The 21,820-nt window shown below is 39.8% G+C and overlaps 1 protein-coding gene across 1 annotated transcript in view; it reads right to left on the reverse strand.

The window, feature by feature from the left end:
• Nucleotides 1-16,766, reverse strand: part of MAP3K1 (mitogen-activated protein kinase kinase kinase 1) — a 67,748-nt gene extending 50,982 nt beyond the window's left edge. The window contains exon 1 of the mRNA XM_015821390.1: nucleotides 16,198-16,766. Within this exon, the coding sequence (XP_015676876.1) occupies nucleotides 16,198-16,766 (569 nt within the window). The remainder of the gene's footprint in view (nucleotides 1-16,197) is intronic.
• Between the last annotated feature and the right edge of the window lie 5,054 nt (nucleotides 16,767-21,820).

Consider the following 21,820-nt stretch of genomic DNA (forward strand, 5'->3'; position numbering starts at 1 on the left):
AAAGGAGAAGCCCCGGGAGGTTGAGGGACAACCGGTACCTGTTGTGACAAGGCAGCTTTTTGAGCCCTGGATATCTGTCTCTCAAGAGCCTGATGTCTCCTGGCAGCCTCTTTTTCAGCCCTTTTGGATGGAGCCTTACTTGAGACAGCTTTTGCCCTGGCTCTGAGCCTGTCCGCTGCCTCAGTCTTTGATGATTTGCACCTTCGCTTAGCAGGAGGACTGGTAGGCGCCAGAACGAGATCAGGCTGTGACTCCTCTGCCATTGCACGTGATCTATAGATGAGAGTGTTGAAAAAGACAGGTGATAACCAGTGAAAAAATGTCCCTGAGATTCAATCAGGGAGATTGGGTCCCCCTAAATCTCTCAGCCCAATACTGAAGATGGTTGTATCAAGTGAAAAGAACCAACAAACTGGAAAACCAGTATGAACTCCTTGCAAAAAAACCTGAATCCCTTCAGTACAAGTCTGAGGGTGGGATAACCAGGTAGCAAAGGCTGGATGGAACCAAAAACGGCCCCCCTGCCAAGGAGAAACAACAGCCTCTATCCCTTCAGCACAAGACTGAGGATGGGATTGATGAAGGCTGAAATATTAATTCTGGTGATCAATCCAAAACAAGGATTAAGCCTGAGACTCTTCAGAACAAAGTCTGAGGGTGGGTCAACAACAAGCAGGCTAGGAACAAGGCCCAGAATTAAGGCCCACTCCCAAAGATAGACAAGGTAGTAAAATTCGTATTGCCAGAGGCAATGTCAATTAGGTAAGGCTGGGAACCACAGGGGGTATTAATTCACTTGGTTCTGCCCTCCCCAGAACAGGGGGGGGAACTAAACCAGCCACCAGAAATCACCAGATTCGTAGGAAAAAAGAGGCAACCGCCTTAATCACGTGGGGACTGATCTGCTGTCCCACGCCGGCCCTGCAGTGCAGGCCACCATATAAAATGGCGGATGTCGGCCACGTGGAGAAAAGCCCTACAATGCAGGCCTCAATTCAAAATGGCAGCCACGGCCACGTGGCTGTGCTATGGGGCTGGGAGAAATCGAAAGAGAAACAAAACACCGCAGGCCTGTAAAGTGAGAGCTTTTTATGCTCTCTGCCAGAAGAAACAAAAAAAGGGGGGGGGCGATCTACAAAGCTTGGACTGTGCGCAGTCCCACGCTCCCCCTAAAACGATCGCGCGCAGGTAGAAAGGCGAGGGCAACGCGATCGAAGAAAAGACTCCCCCCCCAAAAATCAAGTGATCCACGCCTCCTGGGGTCTTAGCGGCAGCTCCGCATACCCCAAAGAACGATTGCGCTGAAAAAAGCGCTAATCCAGCAGCAGGCAGAGATCGAGAGACTCTGCCTGGCTGAAACTTGCAGGCCCTTTGCCTCCGCGGAGGCCCGCCGATCTACTGGGGCGAGCGGAGAAAAGACTCCACAACCCCCAGCCTCCGTACGCTCTTGGCAGGCTCTGGGAAGGCAGGGGTCCACAAACCAACAAATCCCCCTCAATCCCCTGGATAAGGGAAAGGACGGGGGAAATTAGCGCTAATAAAAGAAACAGGAGGAAAGGATCAGAGGGGTAGGGGAGTAAACAACTAAATTGAGGAATTGAGGGAAGGGTAGAAATATCCAAAATAGTTAAATAAAACCTGAGTCTGGAGAGCAGAGAAACAACACGCCTTGACTGGGTAAGACTAAGTCAGAACTGGGCATGTGCGGCCAGGCAGGAGGCGTGGCTATCTCAGACTTAGTCTTATTGGGTACAAGGGACTTTAGGAAACCCAATCAAATGGATTATCCATCCCTCATGCTGGAGAATAATGTATTTTCAGGTTTGTCTTGCAAATAGCAGCAGAGAAGCACAGTAATATTTCAGAAATAGGTGCAATATATATTATTTATTTGCTGGAAAAAGTAACTTACAACTGTTCCTTTTCTCATGATCACATGATCATGATTCGGGTGTTTGTAAACCAGAATGTATTTATAATGGTTGCAGTGTCCCAGGATCACGTGATTGCTATTTGCAACCTGTCAGACAGCTTCCATCAAGCAAAATCAATGGCGGAAGCTGGAATCACTTAATGACCGCGGCAAAAAAGGTTGTAAAATCAGGTGCAATTCATTTAACGACTGCATTGTTTAGCAATGGAAGTCCTGTAATGTAAATTGTACCTGTACCATTAGAAATCGTTCAAGATGCTTGGTCTAGAACAGTATGTCTGGAGGAGTTTTGACATGGTATAGAGAAGGCACACAGCAGTACAGAAATTTGCAGACCATTTTATCATGGAACCTGCAAGCTTTTCACATCCTTACTCACACAACCATAATTACTCAATATTTTGATGACACATTAGCCACATATTGAAGGTAACAGTATGGGGAGCAACAGGGAAGCAATAGTCGCCAGCGTCCGTAGCATTCCTTAAGCTACACATGTTCCCTGGGCAGTGCTAAATGGATGAAATGATCAGATGCAGCCCTACTGCCCTCTTGGGCATCACGGCCATGACAAACCGAAGTGCATAAAATCAAATACAGGTTATAATCACAATTGAGCCCAAAATTTATGTGAGACAATTGTTAAGGGAGTTTTCCATACAGTCAACACAAGCTTATAATCAACAGAATACCAGATCCCAGTAATTAGGTCGACTCCTAAACCTTGTTGAAAGCAGATTGGAATTCTTATGCCAAGTGCACTGTTGCTAATATCAGATGGAACAAAGCAGTCCCTAAGAACTGCTACAAGTTTGTTGGCTTAATTAATTAATTGCAGCCAAAAGGATCATCCCCAGAGATTATCATAAAGATTATATCCCTGGATGGAGTGAGGAGACAAGTCATTTGTGCACTGAGTTTGAACAGAATGGTAATCTGGAGAAAGCAATTGAATTGCTGAAGTCACTGGACAGAGCCAGAAAAGAGAAATGGTCCAGGACTGTAGAAAATCTAAAATTTACCCACTCAAGCAGGAAAGCCTGGACCCTTATCCGAAAATTGGACTCATTATCCTTACCATCGAGAAAACATTCTACCACCAGTGTGAAATATATAGTTAACCATCTCATCTCTACTTCAAGGACCATAAGATACAAGAAATTTGCCAGACAAATTAGATCTGAACTTAGACTGTTGAAGCATGATCTTCCACCACATGCTTTATATTCACGCCCATTTACACCAGAAGTACAGAGGGGGCTGGTTTTTTTGCAAAATGGTTAAGCTGCAGGATTTGATGGCATGTACCCAGAACTACTGAAGAACTGTTGTCCAGCAACTAAATGTTGGCTTGCCTCCTTTTATATTCCATATATACTCAGGATGACTGCCTCCTATATTCAAGACGACCAAAAATATCCTGGAGAACAGATTCAAAAGGAAAATGAAAAATGTCTCAGCAGCCTATGATACTCTCTAGAGAGAAGAACTTTTCAAACTAATCAAGATTATACCTTGTCATAATACTATTGCCTTGATTGATAACATGTTGAGTAACAGGTAATTTCAAGTTTTCCCCAAATTCAGTAGAAGTACGTATTATAAGTTGAATAATGGACTACCCTAAGGACCAATGCTATTGTTTGTTCTTTTAAACTTGTACATCCATGAACTACCTGAAACTGTTTCTTGGAAATATATTTTTACCAATAATAACAATCTCACCCAAATGAGATTGAAGAAGCTTCTTGGATGAGTAGTGAAACGTCTTCAAGGAAAAACAAAGTCCAGTTGTCTTTTAAAAAAACATCTTTGGGACAACCATAACCTGTATGACTGAGAATCTCCATAGACATATCAATCACACAGTCCAGAGAACCAACTTCAGTGATGAAGAGGAAATCCTTTCTCAAGATATTCAGAAGCTGGATGACTATTTCAAAAATGGTGCCTCCAACCAAGCCTACCAAAAACAGAAGTAGCCACATTTCACCTCAGCAATTACCAGCCTTCAGTGAAGGAACTGTGTTTTGCAATATAATAACTCTCCAAAGTACCTGGGGGTAACACTGGACAAATCACTAACCTGATAACACCTGGAAAAAACAATTGCAAAAATTGAAAAGCTGCAACAATTTACTGAACAGACTAGCTGGAACATCCTGTGGTGCTGATGTTAACACCTAATGATTTATTTCACAGCTGAATATCGTGCCAGCTGAATATTAATAGCGCCCACACCCACATGGTCAACATCCAACTCTGCCAGATAATGTGTATCATCTCAGGCACATTGCATCTTACTCCTGTGCACCGGTTACTAGTACTTAACAATATCATACAGTATTGCCCCACATTAAAAGACAACAAGCTATAGTCAAGGCCCTCCCTATTCACCAGGACAATGCACAATCCATCACAAGATTGAAATCCCATAGGCCAGCATGGGAAACAGTTATTCACTTAACTTCTACACAGTTTAACACCAGAAATGCCTGGAAAGATGAAGGGTCCACCTGATTTTGACTTGACTCACTCTATCCGGACAAAATTGAATAGAATTAGGTGTAATACTGGAAGAAGTGCTTCTGCCCTGTATCAGTGGGACTGGAAAGATTCCCCTTGTTGCAATTGTCGTGCTGATATGTAAATAATTAAATATTGTGCAAGATTGCCACAACATGTGTTCTCTGGTTCCCTAGAAGATCTACAAGAAGCAACGTCAGAAGTTGCTGGATAGCTAAATTGGACATACAGTTATGAGGCCACTGCCATTCCTCCGGAGACGTTTTGTATATAATTATGTGGCTTGTGTGTACACATTACTTCTCTTCTGTTATATTTTTCTCATATGCTAAATAAATAATAATAATTACCAAATGTTTTGATGACACATTAGTCACATACAGAAGGCAACACTGGAGATGCAGTGATGATACTGTTAAATTACCATCAAATTACTAGTATGCACACTTGCTTCAGTACTAAGTTCATTGCTATTTCAAGCAACCCAAAGAATGTCTTTCAAGCAGCATTCTGGTAATACTAAGGAAACAAAAAAGGCACAATATCTCAATATTGCATGTTTCAAATCATGGATCTTAAATCATTAAGCATATTCACAACAGAAACAGAGAAGAAATCCTCTGTATGGTTATACACTAATAGATCCATGATATTTTTAAAAGATGAGAAATTACCCTAAAGTTAGTAGCATATAAATTAAAATCAAATTCCATTTTCAAAATGCTATTTAAATGTAATTTAGAAGGGGTTTTTTTTTTGCTTCTGTACATCCAACTGATATTATCACAGAAATTTGAAAAAAAATATTTGAAGAATTGGTATTTCAGAAACCAGCATACCTCCTTCTATTACTGTTCAGCTTTAGGATTTTAGACTTCACTATATTTGCTAATGCTGTATCAAAAAAATTTCCTAATATGTGCAAATACTATATTCACAAAGATAGTTCACACATAAATATATGACATCTGGTTCTTATTTAATCCAGGACTCAGTATTGCAAAATACATTTGTGTGTTGAACAAAAATGTTAAACCAAAATTAGTATAGCTATTTCTCAAAAACAAAGCAAAACAAAACCCTTATGTGCATTCATTCCCTCCTTGCAATCTTGTTAATCTTGTTTACTGAACAATAAGTGAGTAAGGAGGAGAAACATTTTATAAAATTAGCCCTTTTTCCAAGAACATACTTTTCCTATCTGTACCTATAAAAGAGAATAAGCAGCAGAGGCAGCAAGAGTCTGAATGGAAGTAGCTTCTGGCAAAAAAATTCCACTAATCTCTAAAATATGGCTTAAGGCAAGTACTGACTGTTTCTAGAAGACAAGTTCTTACAGCTAGAGAGTTACATTGCGCAATGACTACTGCTCATGACTTCTTCTTGCCATTAGGAGTTGTGCAGGCATGAAATATCACTTGCATGCCTTCTTACAGGATTAGATACAGAAGCGTTGGAGATAGCTGCACATTTAACCTCTACCATATAGCTACTTTTATCAAAACTGAATTGCCTGCCCATTTTTAGTGAGTGACAACATGTCTTAGCATCCATGTTCATAAGCACAACAGGGATTTGTGAGGTAAAGTTATAACAATCAACAGAGAACATGGGGCTTATTTGGTCACAAATTTTAGCCTCTTCTTATATTATTGGCAGCTTCAAACAATGATAAAAATATTTTTTAAAAAGTTGAGTAAAAGATTAAACACCATTTCTGAAGTGTTAATCCTTCATGTTTGTGTACACATTGCATAAAATCTTGCCTTAACCATGAAAACCAGCTGGATGACTTTGGGCCAGTTGCACTATCTCAGCCCAACCGACCTCAGAAGGTTGTTGTGGGAAAAATAGGAGGAGGAAGATAATAAAATTGGGATACAAACAAACAGATAACTTTTCTTATTGTGAAAAGTATTCAGAAATTTAATCTCACATTTCTGATGTCAACGGATCTCTGTAACCACAAGTATCTAAAGGAAATCTAGTCAAGCTGGTTCTTCTTGTACCTAGTCAAGGTATCTCTAACACTGCAAAGCTTCTCTGGGCTCAACACAGAAAGTATATCAAACAACCTGATGTTGATCTTTTTAACATTTGGAATTAATAGAATTATCAAGTGATCAATTAAATTTTAAATGAATGAAAATGACTTGTAAATTCAAATCAGCCAGAAAAATGAGCAAAGCCAAAGTCTTATTTATAATATGGTCATTTATATCACTGAGCCTTCTGCAAATGATTATTTTCAGATATGTACATACCCATGATTGTTTGGGAAAATACTGCATGAACCTATACAATAACTATTAACCACAACTGTTGAAACCACCAAGATCCCAAAAATAATTAGACATCTCATTAATACGATAAGCTTTTGAAGCTTGACCACAGCCGCTGAGTGAACTGGTAAAAAGGCTGTTCACTTGACTGGTAAAAGGGGAATGTCCAGATGTCCAAAGTAAAAATCTCTCTCTCAGGCTCTGAACATACAATGCATCTATGTTGATCTATAACTATAATAAAGATTTGATTTGATTACCGCTGCACTATGTTTGAACTCTGACTGGAGGTTGATTTCCCACATGCCTTTCTGACAAAAGGAAGGCTTAATATAGAGAGAAGGTCTTCAGATCACACTAAACAGAACTGTTAACTGTAGATTCAATAAGAACACTGCTCTCATCAGGTACATACCAGTGTTCAATCAGATCTACAATGGAATCCTCTGAATATAGGAATGGTGCTTTACAAACCTAAAATTTGTACTTTCCTTTATCAATAAAACAAATGACAATCTCTCCTCTTTGTCAAGAGGCAGAAAGAGGATCAGAGCAACCAAAGCCCTTACTTTAACATACTGATAAATGAGGTGTAAAATACAAATGTCCAGTTTCCAAGATTCTGCAACCTAATCCCCTTTCCTCCAGTAAATCTGACTAATGGGGGTCTGTAAGAATATAGCTTTCTTGTTTGTGATCATGAAGATTCACTTTTGGTCTTATATTATTATTGCCCTGAGCATCTTTTTGCTTGTTTCAACTCTTATAACTTTCCTGAGAAACAAACAACCATTCAGGATTGCCACTCGGAAATGTCCTCACACAAGCAATTTTGATTATTTTAATGGGTCTTTTATCTTGCACAATAATCTACAGTATGACCATAAAGTTTTCTGTCATAGCAAAAAATAGGTGTGAATTTCTTCCATATTCAGATCACATCTTATCATCTCCAATTAAATATTTTGGTTTAGGGGATACCCATCTTTGTGAATCTAAGTTAAGATTACCTGGGACAAGCTCATTGTCCAATGTAGAAGTCACGTAAGTCTACCCAGATTCCTCTCCCAGAATATGAAGACTCATGGTCCTCTGATCCCAAAGCTTCAAGGATTTGAGTATCAGTCCCAAAATAAAGACCAGAAGCACCTGGAAGGCTGATATTACAGCTCACTTTTACATTCAGGACTCATATCCTGTACTTGAAAGTTACTTTCAAGTAAATGTTACTGATCATTGCCAAGGTCTCATGAATGAATGCAGCATTTTTTTCTCCACGGCTTTAGAATTACAGCAGAACTGCGGAAAAAAGGATCTCCAATAAAACCACAATCGTTGCTGTCCAACTAAAGTCTCAAATTATGCACACCACAGGTGTGCATTTGTCTATCACCAAATTATGCATGGATGGACATTGTTTTATTCCACATATGTCTTCTGAGGGCCAAAACATATATCCTTATTACTCAAGAAAAACTAAGGCATATTGTTGTGAGCTTTTATGGCTAGTGTCAATCAAGCAGGTACAAATGCAAAAGTCCAGTCACTCCATCTTCAGTTGTCATGAGATGCCAAAAGTATACAAAACAGCTGACCATGTGTCTAAAGATGGCAGCTACAGCTGCTGACAAAATGTCAAGATATCAGAAAACCAGGCCATAATCATTCAGTCTAAAAGCTCCATTACTGCTTAAGACATGTAGTAAGAATATGTCTACTTCTCTTCATTATGGGGAAAGTTTTGTTATGGGGAAAAGAAGTAATATCAAAATAACAAATATACTTCTTTTTAAAGCAATAAACTACTCAGTAGTCCCCTTAATGCATTCATCCCAAATATACAGTATATCCAGTGTGGTGATTTAAAACAAAACTGTACATATTGATAGCAAAAACTGTTAGTGTCCAATTTACCACTCTCTGATAATGCCTCCTAGCCACTCCCTAACCAGTAATATCTCTTTTAAATGTATTCCTTTAACTCCTAAGGTGACAGAAAGTTACCTCAAACAGCTCATGTTTTTTAAAATGCTGAAGCACATAAAGCAAGACCAGTGGTGGGATTCAGCCGGTTCGCACCACTTCGGCAGAACCGGTAGCTAATTTTTTGTTGCTCAGGCACAGAATGGACTTCCAAAAGCGGCATCCACACAGAGAACTGGTTGTTCACATATTTGAATCCCACCACTGAGCAAGACCAACATTAAAACTATGTCTGATTCAGTGATATGTACATTAAGTCATTCCTGATGAAAAGCCTGATGAGTTTTAGAATGGATTGATAATAAAATCATTGCACTCTTAAGGATTAGTCTATGTGAGAAATCTTGGAATACTGAAAAACTACCATAAGAGATACAAACATCATTTAAATTTTTAAAAAGGAAAAAAGGAGAATCTTGGAATTGATTTTGATTTTTAAATTGATTTTGATATTACAATTTAGAAACTTATAAAGGACTCTATCTGCTGATAACAAAACATTGTTTTAAAGAAGGCAACATGAGAGATCATGAATAAATACAACCAGAATTATTTTATTTCTTTATTCTATGGATTGAGTCTTAACAGGTTGCGGTAATGCAATGGATGCAACATATCTTAATATTAACAGAACATTAGGCAAGAATACATGACATTTTATTAACACTGGAAACCTAATGCTGCAAAACTACAGGCATGCCCAATGGCACAAACTGGATTTCTAATCAAATATACAGAGACTGGGGTGTAAAAATGCTCAAAACTGTAATTACTGAATAAAATAATATTTCCTTATGAGGATAAAATATTGTTTACATGTGAACAGAATCATCAATATTCTTATTAATACAAAGGTAGAAGAGCTGATGAAGCTATACAGTTCAATGACATATAAGATGATATACAAGAGCCCTGGTCGTGCAGTCATTAGAATGCAATATTACAGGCTAATTCTGCTGACTGCAGATTGACGGCAGTTCGAATCTCACCAGCTCAAGGTTGACTCAGCCTTCCATCTTCTGAAGTTGGTAAAATGAGAACCCAGATTATTGGGGGCAATATGCTGACTCTGTAAAAAGCTTAGAGAGGGCTCTAAAGCAGGGGTCCACAGCATGCCAGAAACCGGTCCGCGCAAACAAGCGAAGCCCCATCCGTAGGATGCAGGCAGCACATGAAACCACGCCCCTTCTGGTCTGCAGAAAAACCTCTCTCCATGGAACCGGTCCCTGGTGCCCAAAAGGTTGAGGGCTTCTGCTCTAAAGCACTGTGAAGCAGTATAAAAGTCTAAGTGCTATTGCTATTTGGCATTACTTGGATCTTTATGTTTCTAATAATATGCTAGCTTTTGGGGCCCAATAAAATGCACACATTAATAGACTCACTCACTCCTTTTCTCAAATATTAGGAAAAGATATATTTAACTCAGTATTAGATTCACACACTATCCTAATCCAAAATCAAGCTATCAGATGTGGTACGTGTCACTAATATAGAACATATTAAAAGAAAATGTATACATTAACAGAAGACTAAATAATAAACATTGTTAATTTTTGGTGACCGTTTAGTACTTGAACCATAAGCAGTATTACCTATAATAATAGATATTAGAGAACAACAATAAAAGAGAATTATTACCCTTATGAGCTTTCTGAATGCATCTAGCTGCCTGCTATCAACACCAAATGATGCCATATATAGATTGTTGGCCTGAACCAACAGAGTTTGTTGAATGTTCTTACTTGAAACCCTATTACACCTTATGTTTTTTTGTATAAAACCACTTCATTCACATTATGGCAAACTTGATGGGATGGGTAGAAATGACTGAAGAGAGGTGGTCCCTCAAATATCCTGCTCATGCCACGATGGGCTTTAAAGTTTATAACACCTTCTTTCTACAAATCTAATACATAACTAATGATTTCACTGCATTTTAATGTCTCTTAAAATGGAATTGTGGGTTTATGTTCAAGTGCAGAATTTCTTACGGAAGCTGAATATGCAGATATGCTAAAGCATCCATCCGTGTTTTTGGTACATATTTCAGGGAGATCCAGTTTGGATCAATGGTTAAGGCATCAGGCTAGGAGACATAAGTTCTAGTCCGACTTTAGGCATAAAAGATGGCTGGGTGACTTTGGGCCAATCACTCTCAGCCTCATCCACCTCAGAGGATTGTTGTTGTAGGCAAAATAGGAGAAGGAAAGTGTATTAGATATGTTGAGTTATTTAATAAAAATAATAAAGGTAGGATTTTAAAGGGGGAAAAATAAAACAAGCTAAAAAAATAAAATATAGCGCAAGTGTTTACTGGAAGGAAGTGGAAGCCAAAGAACATAAACATGTCTGTCTGTCAGTCTATGAATTATCAAAAATTAACATTGGAATAGCTGTTAAAATATGTATATCAATGTAATATTCATTTTAATATCTTATCTCAAAAGATTTTATAAGAAATTTGACTATCGAGTTACATTCATTGAAGTTGTAACTATACATTCAGACATTTAATTCAACATGATAAATTTTGGAAGAAATGTAAAGTCAAGTATTGTATAAAATCTGTTAAAATTGTAAAGTCTATCTAAAATAATCTACACATGTAATAGACCCTAAAGGTAGCAAATTAAATTTATTCCAGTTAATAGCATAACCATGCTATAAACATATTGCTTTGTCAACAAACACAATAATTTATATAATTTTCAAGAATAGCCATAATATTATTGATATATAAACAATATATATTCAGTGTTAAGTGCCTTGCCTTTAATATCTTGAGACTGTATAATGGAATCTACCAACGGTTCAAAAACCAAAGTGAAAATCAAAAGAGGCAAGGTACATTGTTTATCATTTAAAGGGTCACAATATAATGTAAAGGCCTGACAAACAAACTGATTGGTGATCATTCAAGCTACAGAATGAAAATACTAAATCGTAATGCCATTAACAAAAATATAATAAAAACCACACCTTCTTAAAATGTATTTCAATGTTCAGTCTGCACCCTATCAAAGGCCTTTTCAGTATCTAACCAATTAGAAAAGCTGCTTTCAGTTTATCTGCAGCTATACCAATCTGCAATATAATATCAATCACCAGGCAAATATTGATCAGATACTTATCTAACCCAGCCATCTTTGATGCCTAAGGTTATTGAAATGAAGAACTTATTCCATAAGCCCAGATAATCAACCTCTCCTTCTGTCACATTGGGAATAGTGCAGTACAAAGATTTCCAAACAAATCTAATCCTCTACCAGGATCTATCTAGGTTCACACAGTAGCTTTTCTTACCCACGGTTTATTAGAAGCTAAGGTATATTGTTTTGTTTTGTTTCTGAATACAAATGCTGTCCATTTTGTACTGTTCAGCCTCTCTGCCCTTACCAGAAATAAGATATAAAATGACACTGGAGTGGCTTAGGTGCACACCGCTTTTTCATTCACATTGGCATCTGAGAATCTATATTTGTTGTTTAAATATATGGTCACTGACCATTTATTTGATTTGTTATTTATAATGCAATTTTTATATTGCAATTTTTATATTGCACGCCTGATGTTATAAAGTCAGGCAGCATAAAGTTATTTAAAATAAATATCAGATTTTTTAAACATGTTCTCAAAATCAATCGTGAAATGTCTGCGACTTAACAGATCAATGAGTATTCTCCTTTCCTATTTGCCTCTTCTATGTTCTTCCATCTCCACTGATGCTTCAAAGTTTAATTAGTGTGGCTTTTGCTACTCAGTTGGGACTGAGTCCAGTAGTCTATATGTTAAACTATACTAATGATTGTACTAATGAGATACACAAACATATATACACACACACATACATGCATGCACACATACAGTATATATAACATAGTACTACTAGAATGAAATCCTGTTACTCCATGGTATTTTTTTTTTCAAACCCTCTCTACATATACAAAATCTAAGTTTTAGTTAGGTCAAATAAAACAAGATTGTCTAGCTATGTATTTTCAATGACCATTCTGGCACAATTTCTATTTGTATTCCTCCTCCACCACCCCAATGTAAACAAATACATTAATATATAGGAAAAACCAGAAATCTTTGGTAATGAAAATAAAAAGTTTACTACTTTTGAAAGACAAATTGCATAAGGGCTTAGCGGGAATTCAAGTTATAATCTTCATCTATAAAAGCTTATTATAGTAGCATTAAGACTGTTTCTTCATAGGTAGATAGGAAAAATCATAGTTACCCCAAAAAGGCTCCTTAATTATATAAGTGCAGTTTTATCCTTATACTCAGACATAAGCCTCACTTAATGCAGCTTGATCCCAGTATATAGCATTGCAGCCTAAATTTCAAAAAATATTTTATCATTAAAACTCCATTGTTTTTAGATTCCATTATTACCGTTGGACATAATGAGTATTTTGAAACACTCAAGATCACAGCTTTATTTTTACAAAAGCTATTTTTCCATACTCTTTGAGAACAGTGAACAACTAATACTATGTAATTGTAGCAACATTTACTGAACGAAAGTACACATTAATAAGTAACATTAAAGTACACAAAAAACTAATCTGGATCTCCAATTTTGTTTTTGCTAGGCAAAATAAATAGATGGCTACAATAACATGGTAAAATTAAGACACTGTCAAGAAAGCTATATTACTTTTTTATTTCATGAAAGCCAGGGTATTATCATAGTTAAATATTTGGGGAACTGAATAATTTAAGACTATTTAATTTTGGATTAACTGTCATGGCTAATACAATGCTCATATTCAGTAAAGAAAGTAACTCTATGCAGCTGCAACCTTCTCCAAATGGAGATGTTACATTGCATTAGTATTCATCCAGTCCTTGAATGGATGGATGGATATTTTTATCCCTTTTCCAAACTACAACATATTATTATACTTAGCTAATTGTTTAGACCAGAATTAGTTACAGAGATTTTTTATTTTATTTTACTTTATTTCATTAGCATCATGATCATACTTCAAAATAAGCATTTTTGAATTAGGATTGGACATACTGAAAATAGTATTCATAATTCAGAAATGTGATAAAGTAGGAACTATTTATCAGGGCTGAAGGATCATAGATAAGAGAGAAATATATGAGGCCCTTAAAGCAGCTGCACTATCTACTTATTTCAAGAAGACCACATCAAAGGAATTAATATCATTTACTCACTATATTAAATGTAATCATGTGATTTACATTTTAAGAATTTAGTTGAAGTATTTACCATTTAGAACCAGTATGGTGTAGCAATTTAAGGCACCATGCTAGATATCAGGTGACTGACTTCTAGTTCTGTCTGACACACAAAGCCAGCTGACTTTGGACCACTGTCCCTCAGCACTAGAAAAAAAGGTAATGGCAAATAACTTTCAAAAATCTCATCAAGAAAACTGTGTGGGCTATGCAGTCACCAAGAATCAAGAGTGACTTGAATGCATATACACACATTCAAGAATTTAGCTGAAATATTAACAAGAGTAATAATGGCTATTTAATGTCCAAACATATTGAAATTATAATTTGCACTAGCTTTATTTTGTTGGATTTATTTCAATTAAATCTGTACTGTGCATGCTATTTAAGTGAAATAATTTGTCCAGTATGTTTAAATATTTTCTCAGAGATTAATTTTAATTTATTTCAATGAGTACCCCAACACCCAAATGTGCAAAATTTCTATAACATGTTTGTAAAAAAGAAATTTCTCATGTACAAGCAACAGACATTCTAACAAATACAATAGTCATGAAATGCTGGTATTTCTGCAGTCAACACATTACAATACATCTTTCAAATGGGATTTACAGGTGCACTCTGTGTCTTATTCTTCTTTGGTCACAGCAAAGGTTTACTGAGATAAAATTACCAACCTCACTATGGCATATAATGAGCACACACTGAACAGAGACACATCACAGTGATACACTATTAATCTACTTCAAAGCTAGCTCTTGTAAAAATGCATTTCCATAATCAGGATACACAGTTCACTTGCCAGCTTGGAATTCAGTTTCAGCTAGCAGCTTATCTGTTACATATTTTAATAATCATATATGTTAACATAACTGCTAAAAAGTAGCTAATCCACAAGTTATAAGCATACAGAAAACCACTGATTGTTGGCTGCCTAAGACTAGATCTGGTTGTACAAGTAGTTTAAAAACTAGTTGTATATAAAGACTGTAAGCCTAAACATGCTTATTAAAAGTGAGTCATACGGAGGTCAAGGTGATCTGCTTCTGAGAGAGATCTCTATTTAAGATCAGGCTTCCTTCATGTAGAATGTAGGTCTCAGAGCACCCTCTTACTGACTATAAGGGTATTTTTCCATCAACACTTATTAAAATGCTTTGAGAAAAAAAATGCATCTATCTGAACGGAAGTTTACTAAAAACAGACCCCGGAGCTCTTTAACAAATGTATATTAAAAAAAACCACCCACAAATTTAAACCAGTGCGTTTTAATTTAATATCCGCAATTGAAACTTGTGTTTCCTGTCCGAAAAACAGAGCAAATTCTGTATCGTCAGTTAAGTTTAATAAAGCCCATGCACACAGTTTTCAAGTCTGTCACCTGAAATCTCATTTTATATCTGTTTCAACGACAACCGGGTAGAGAGGCATATCGATAAAGTGCTTTCTCCCATTCCGTAAACACATTTCCCTATTTTCAGCGTGGGGAAAAAACAAACTGCAGACGCGCTCTCGGTTCCTGAAGTGTTGAAAACACCAGTTAAACTGCAAGCCAATCTAAAATACTCCGACGCATTTTACAGAGATGTTTACCCATTCCCACTCCCCCTGCCCCAGCTCTGGGTCCTCCTACTACAGAGAAAAGACTCGCCTGAAGAATTAGCGGGTTGATCCGCACATAAACTGAAAGGCTGGGACATCCGGTCTTTTTCCACCACTCCGGCCAATTCAAACTTCAAAGCCTCTCAAGCAAACCGCCGCTGGGCAGGTATTGAAATGGCTTTCGGCCCGTGCGCCCTTTGAACGCGCACATTCCTTCTGCGACCCACCATCTCCCAGAGTAGAGCAAAAATCAAAATGGGGTTGTTAGCGCCAGAAACAAACACTTCTCGGATGGTAAAATAGCAAAGGATGCGTGCGCTGGGCGAGGGGGAGTTTGCTGCCAAAACAATGCTTGGGAAGCAGCGCCGCACGCTGACCTGCCCCCGAAAGCGACCCCTGGCCGGCTTCCCTGACAAATCCCAGCTTCCTCGCAGGCAGGCAGGCAGGCAGGCAACTCTCGCGGCTCGCCCGAATGTTTGCAAACACGCGCCCTCGCTCCGCACGGCGCCCCAAGTGCCGCGTTACCTGCCCGCGCAGGGGAGGAAAGACGGCGGCCGCATCCAGCCCCGACCCCGCGTCCCAGCCACCCCTTCCTTCGGCAGGCAGGCCGAAAGGATCCCGCCGCTCTCAAGTGTACCCCGCAGCCCCACTCACCCAGCTCCGGCTGAAGTGGGGGGTGGCGGCGGCAGGAACGCCGGGATCTTCTGGGCGACGCCAGCTCCCGCCGCTTGGCTCCCGACGTCCGGCTGCGGCGGGTCGTGGGAGCCGGCGCTGAGGAAGCCTCCGCGGCTGGGGGAGGACGCGGGGCTGCCGGGGGTGGAGTGCGGCGCCGGCACCACGGGCTGGGGGGCGGAGGAAGACGTGGCGCCCCCGGCGGTCCTGGCGAGGGAAAGGGGCAGCTCCGGGCACTCGGCGGGCTCCTGCAGCCGGTCCAGCTCCACGCTCCGCACTTTGCGCAGCTGTTTCCGCTTCCAGTCTGAACGCGACTCCCTCTGGCTGCCGCCGCTGTCTCCGGTGGGGAGCCCCGCGACGAGCCCAGCTGCAGCGCCGCTGCTGTACCGCATAGGCTTCGGGCTCCGAGCGCCTGCGGCGGGCGCTGCTACAGAGGCGGCAACCTCGGCGGCGGCAGCAGCTTCGTTCCCCGAAGATAATCCTACCGAAGAGGCGATGTGATTCCCAGCCGCCGCCGCCGCTGCCGCCGCCGGTCCTCCTGCCGCCGCCATTTTCTCTGGCGGGTCACATCCCAACCCACACTCGCCCTCCGTCAGTCAAGCGCACCGGCTCTGAGCGGGCAGGGAGCGAATTCCCCGGACCGCCACTACGCCTGCGGCGTGGCTTGCGCCGGTTGCGTAGCCGGAGGGGAACTGGGCCGATGGGCGGGCCCAGGTTGCGGGAGGGAAGGAGAAAGAAAGGAAGAGGGCGGAGGCGATAGGTAACCTGAGGGGCGACGCGGCTCGTTTTGCGCAGCCGGGCTCTCTCAGCGCCTCCTCTGGCCGGCCAGGTACATTTGGCTTTTGGCTCTGCGCTCGCCTCGGCCGCTCCTCCTCGCCTCCTTCCCCCAATCAAGTTTCTTCTCTCAGCTGCCCTGCTTCCCACCAGAGAAACAGTCTCCTGGGGAAAGTGCCTGCTCCTCACCACGGATTCTTCCGTTTGCCTGCGCTTCGGGAGGATTGCACACCGATTTGCTCTGTGAAAAAGCCGTTGTATCTGTCCGGTCAGCAGAAATAAGGCAATTAGTGGACTTCTGAGGCATTTAGCAAGGATAGAAGCATCTTGAGCGGCAACGGGGGAGATTTTTTTTTCAGGACTCCCCCTATAATAACGGTGGCATTTCCCGTAAGTCGGAAACTAGAAGTGAAGACTTTCAGGCAAAGCCTTATGTGCTGAAGGTCTGCTTTAAGACAGGTTTGTTTTTGGGAATGGAAAATTCAAACCCAAGAAGTTTGAAATGGGATCAGTTTGGTCACTCTGCTAGGGAAATTAAACATGACTGGCTAATAAATCCCCCTATGGTGGTGTTGACATGCCCCCCCCCCCAGTTAATAATGTTTTACCAATTGTTCTCTTTTAATTTTTCATAACACAGAGCCACAAACTAACTTGCATCATGGTAGGTTCAAATGCTTCCAGCTGTGTGTGCTGTGTAAATCTAGGCTATAAATAAGGGGTTTTTTTTGTTTGTTTTAGTTTTATTGCACAGTTGCTTTACTTTGACAAACATTTTTGTCAAAGTATCTCCGAGACCGCCTCCTGCCGCAGATTACCTCCCATCGACCTGTACGCTCCCACAGAGTGGGTCTCCTCAGGGTACCGTCGGCCAGACAGTGCCGGCTGGCGACCCCAAGGGGGAGGGCCTTCTCTGTGGGAGCTCCCACCCTCTGGAATGAACTATCCCCAGAGATCAGGGTGATCCCGGATCTCCCTTCCTTCCGCCGCGCCCTTAAGACATGGTTATTCCAGCTTGCGGGACTGGCCTAGGGGAAAACTTTTAGAGGGGGTTTTAATTATAATTTTAATTAGACCAATTATTAATATTTCCCTTTTAATTAACTTTTAAATTTGTAGTTTGATATTTTGTACTTTTTTATCTGGTTGTTAGCCGCCCTGAGTCCGCAAGGAGAAGGGCGGGATATAAATCTAAAAAATAAATAAATAAAATAAATAAATAAATTTTTCTCTGGTCAATTTATTCTGTAACATGAAAGGCACTTTAAACAAAAATAGAAGTCTTGAGGATTTTCTACAATTCAGTAATTTCTTAGCAAACTTCACAGGTTTATACTTTTTGATTATTAGATTAGCATCTTGAACTTGTAAATCAGTGTCATTGACAGCTCCTGGATAAACCTTTGAATAGATTGAGTGGCATCCTGACACTGCAACTCAGTAGTGGTGTAATGCAACATTAGAGTGTTGTACGTGCCATTTCCATTCTTAGGTACCCTGGAATGTCATTTGATACTCTCCTCTGCCCTTTCTCGCATCCAATTAGAAAACAGTGAGGAGGTACATCTAATTTTTCATGAGCCTTACGGTTCAGAGAAATTAAAGACTTGATCCAGCTATATTAGACAACTTCTGTCCAGTTGCTAAATTTCTTTTTGTTTGTCAAAAGGGGCATGGAGAATCAACTACACAGGATCTTGGACAAAACAGATTAACTAGAAGCCTTTGAGTCAGGATTCAGGCCTAGACATGGGACAGAAAGACAGTTTGCTCTCCTGGGTGATCTTTGTTGGGATCTGGATGGTACAACATAGTTTTGTACAGTGCTTTTTTTCTAAAAAAAAAAAAAAAAAAAAGGTGCCGGAACTCACATACGTCATACAACCCACCTTGCCTACTTTATAAGGTTCCATCCCAAAAAGGTGCCGGAACTCCGTTCTGGGCGTTCTATGAGAAAAAAAGCCCTGGTTTTGTACCATCCAAATAAGTTGCCCCTTTAGACTCCTTGCAAGACTAGAGAATTAGGAGAAGTGTTCTATGGTGATTCTGCTCCTACTTAAGTGAATGGTTCTACACAGTAGTCCTGCAGAAAGCAATCATGTTTTGGTTGCTGCAGCAAGGAGTATTACACAACACGATCCTATACCCAATGAAGCTTAATAATTAAATAACATTGGGTATAGGATCATGTTTGGGTGCTGATGATATGAAATATATATTGCTATTCAAAAACAGACTGGATATGATATGCGGTAAAGGCCTTCAGCTGGTGTCTAGAGGCTATGAGGGACTGGATCGGGAAAATATGCATAGATTAAACTCTTGCAAGATGAAGGATATCCACTCTTATTTCTGTTATAATTCTTATATACTTATATATACTTATATATATATATATATTATGAAGTCTCTCCTCAATGAACCCCAACCACATCAATCATTCCACTATGGCTCTTTCATCCTCCTTATTATTATTATTGCAATTTTTATTTTAAAAATACAAAGGAGTAAGTTCCTTTATGGTGCCTCACAAGATTGAAAAAAAATGGCTAACACATGACAGACCAGGTCATCCCTAATCGAGCATCACAGTGTTCAGAAGTGAATAGTTGTCTGAGGAGAGATGACAAAGTTATGTCTGTCATGCAAACTTAACCATAGACTTAAAAGAGATCTGTCAAATCTATTACATAGCTGGATCCATACTGTACAGATTTATTGGCTGCTGAAATTGAAGTGGAGTTGGGAAATTCGCAGACATTGTGAAATGAAGAGTTCAGTCAACTGAAAATCTTATCTTCCTGAATATAGTGTAATGAATATTAAAAGCCATAGATCTAGAGCAATAAAATTCTCATCATATCTTTCCATTCCAACAGAGGAAGATGCCAACTCTGGAATGACTAGAGGCATTCTTTGCAATATACCTTTTTGAACCCACTATATCTTTCACATACAATTTCAGTATTATTTTAGGAATCAGAAGTTGGAGCACTTGGATGATGTTCCCTGGTGGTTTAACAGAATTGGTGGTTTATTGCTTTATTTATTTAATTTGTATCTCACCTTTATTATTTTTACAATAACTCTAGGCAGCAAACTTATCCAACACATCTTCCTCCTTTTTCCCTTCAATAATAATCCTTTGAGGTGGATTGGGCTGAGAGAGTGTGACTGGCCCAAAGTCACCCGGTTGGCTTTCATGTCTAAGGCAGGATTTGAAGTCATAGTCTCCTGCTTTCTAACCTCATGCTTTAACCACTAAGTTAACTGCAACATTTATTGCACAATGATAGAGACCTATTTGTCTAACACCAATTTTAGAAAACTCTTTTGAGAACATCTGACAATGATCTATTCTTATGCCAAAATCTATAGAAAATTTGTGTACATTTTAATGCGCTGGCGGTGATAGTGGACAGAAAATTAAATTCAGGATTTGTGCTACAGTTTTCCTTGGTAGCAAGTCCTGTTGGTTTCATGAAGATTTTTTTGTTTTTATTTTTAAGGCTAGTTTTTAAATTATGGCTTCAAACACAATTACTTAAAATATACACAAAAAAGGAATACAACATTAATAGTTGGCCTTATTTTCCAATGAGTTCACAGATACTAATATAACCACTAAGTACAGGCAATCCCCGGGTTAAGAATGTCTCACAGCAGAAAATCTGTGGGGTTTTTTTTTACAATGTGATCTTCATTTATTTTCTCTTCATGAGAAAAGGAATATATTTCTTTCATATTGGTTATTCATACTGATATTCAGTTCACATTCATCTATCATCCTTTCATTCTTGACTCTGTTCTTGTTTTATCATACACATTTCTTAAATACTTCATTTCCAATGCATTCAACTTAATTTTTAGGTTTCTCTTTATAAGTGGTGTTCTTTCTCCCATATAGCAAAATGGGAAATATACACCTTCTATCTTTCTACTAAATTTTGTACACCTTAAACTTTTTTCAACACACTACCAAATTACACAAATGTTCTAATTTTCCATCATTCATGGATAACTTGTAATTGATCACTCTATTATGCTTGTCTAACACTTTGAAGTAGTAGAGTTTGATAAGGAAATGTTCAAATACTAAAGGTCTTTGAAATATTAATTTTCAGATTCTTATTCTTGTTGCATCATATCAGCTATCAACTGATCAGCTATAAAGCCTGCAGATAATTCAGGTTTAGCCAGCAGCATGACAATAACAGATTCAGATCTCCCATCAATATGACAAGGTCGGCCATGTCTGAAGGCCAAGGTCGGCCATGTCTGAAGGACGCGGCATTAGAATGACAAGGTCGGCCATGTCTGAAGGCCAAGGTCGGCCATGTCTGAAGGCCAAGGTCGGCCATGTCTGAAGGACGCGGCATTAGAATGGTGAGGGGGGAGGTTGGGGGACTAAGGGAGGGTGGTGTGATCAGTACAGTCAGTGGGAGGGGCAGATATGGCGGGAGCAGAGGACCATATCGGGTTTTGGGAGCACGCACACGCTGCTTACAAGCTTGCGGGTGCTCCAGTCCTCAGGACTCTACTCGGTCCCCAGGGATCTTAGACCCTCGGGCCCGGGATCACCGGCTGATGTTATGCAATGCCAGGTCCGTGGTAAACAAGGCCCCCCTCATTCAAGATCTTATTCAAGAGGGGGGTGCGGACCTGGCAGGGATCACCGAGACCTGGCTGGGCACGGAAGGGGGTGTACCCCTCATGGACATCTGCCCGCCGGGTTTCCAGGTATTTCATCAGCCAAGGACCCGGGGTAGGGGCGGTGGGGTAGCGGTCATTATAAGGGAGAGCCTATGTCCGAGGGAGACCACTGTACCTC

Source organism: Protobothrops mucrosquamatus, unplaced genomic scaffold, assembly GCF_001527695.2.
Source record: "Protobothrops mucrosquamatus isolate PMUCROS unplaced genomic scaffold, P.Mucros_1.0 scaffold1322, whole genome shotgun sequence".
Classification (NCBI taxonomy): Eukaryota; Metazoa; Chordata; class Lepidosauria; order Squamata; family Viperidae; genus Protobothrops; species Protobothrops mucrosquamatus.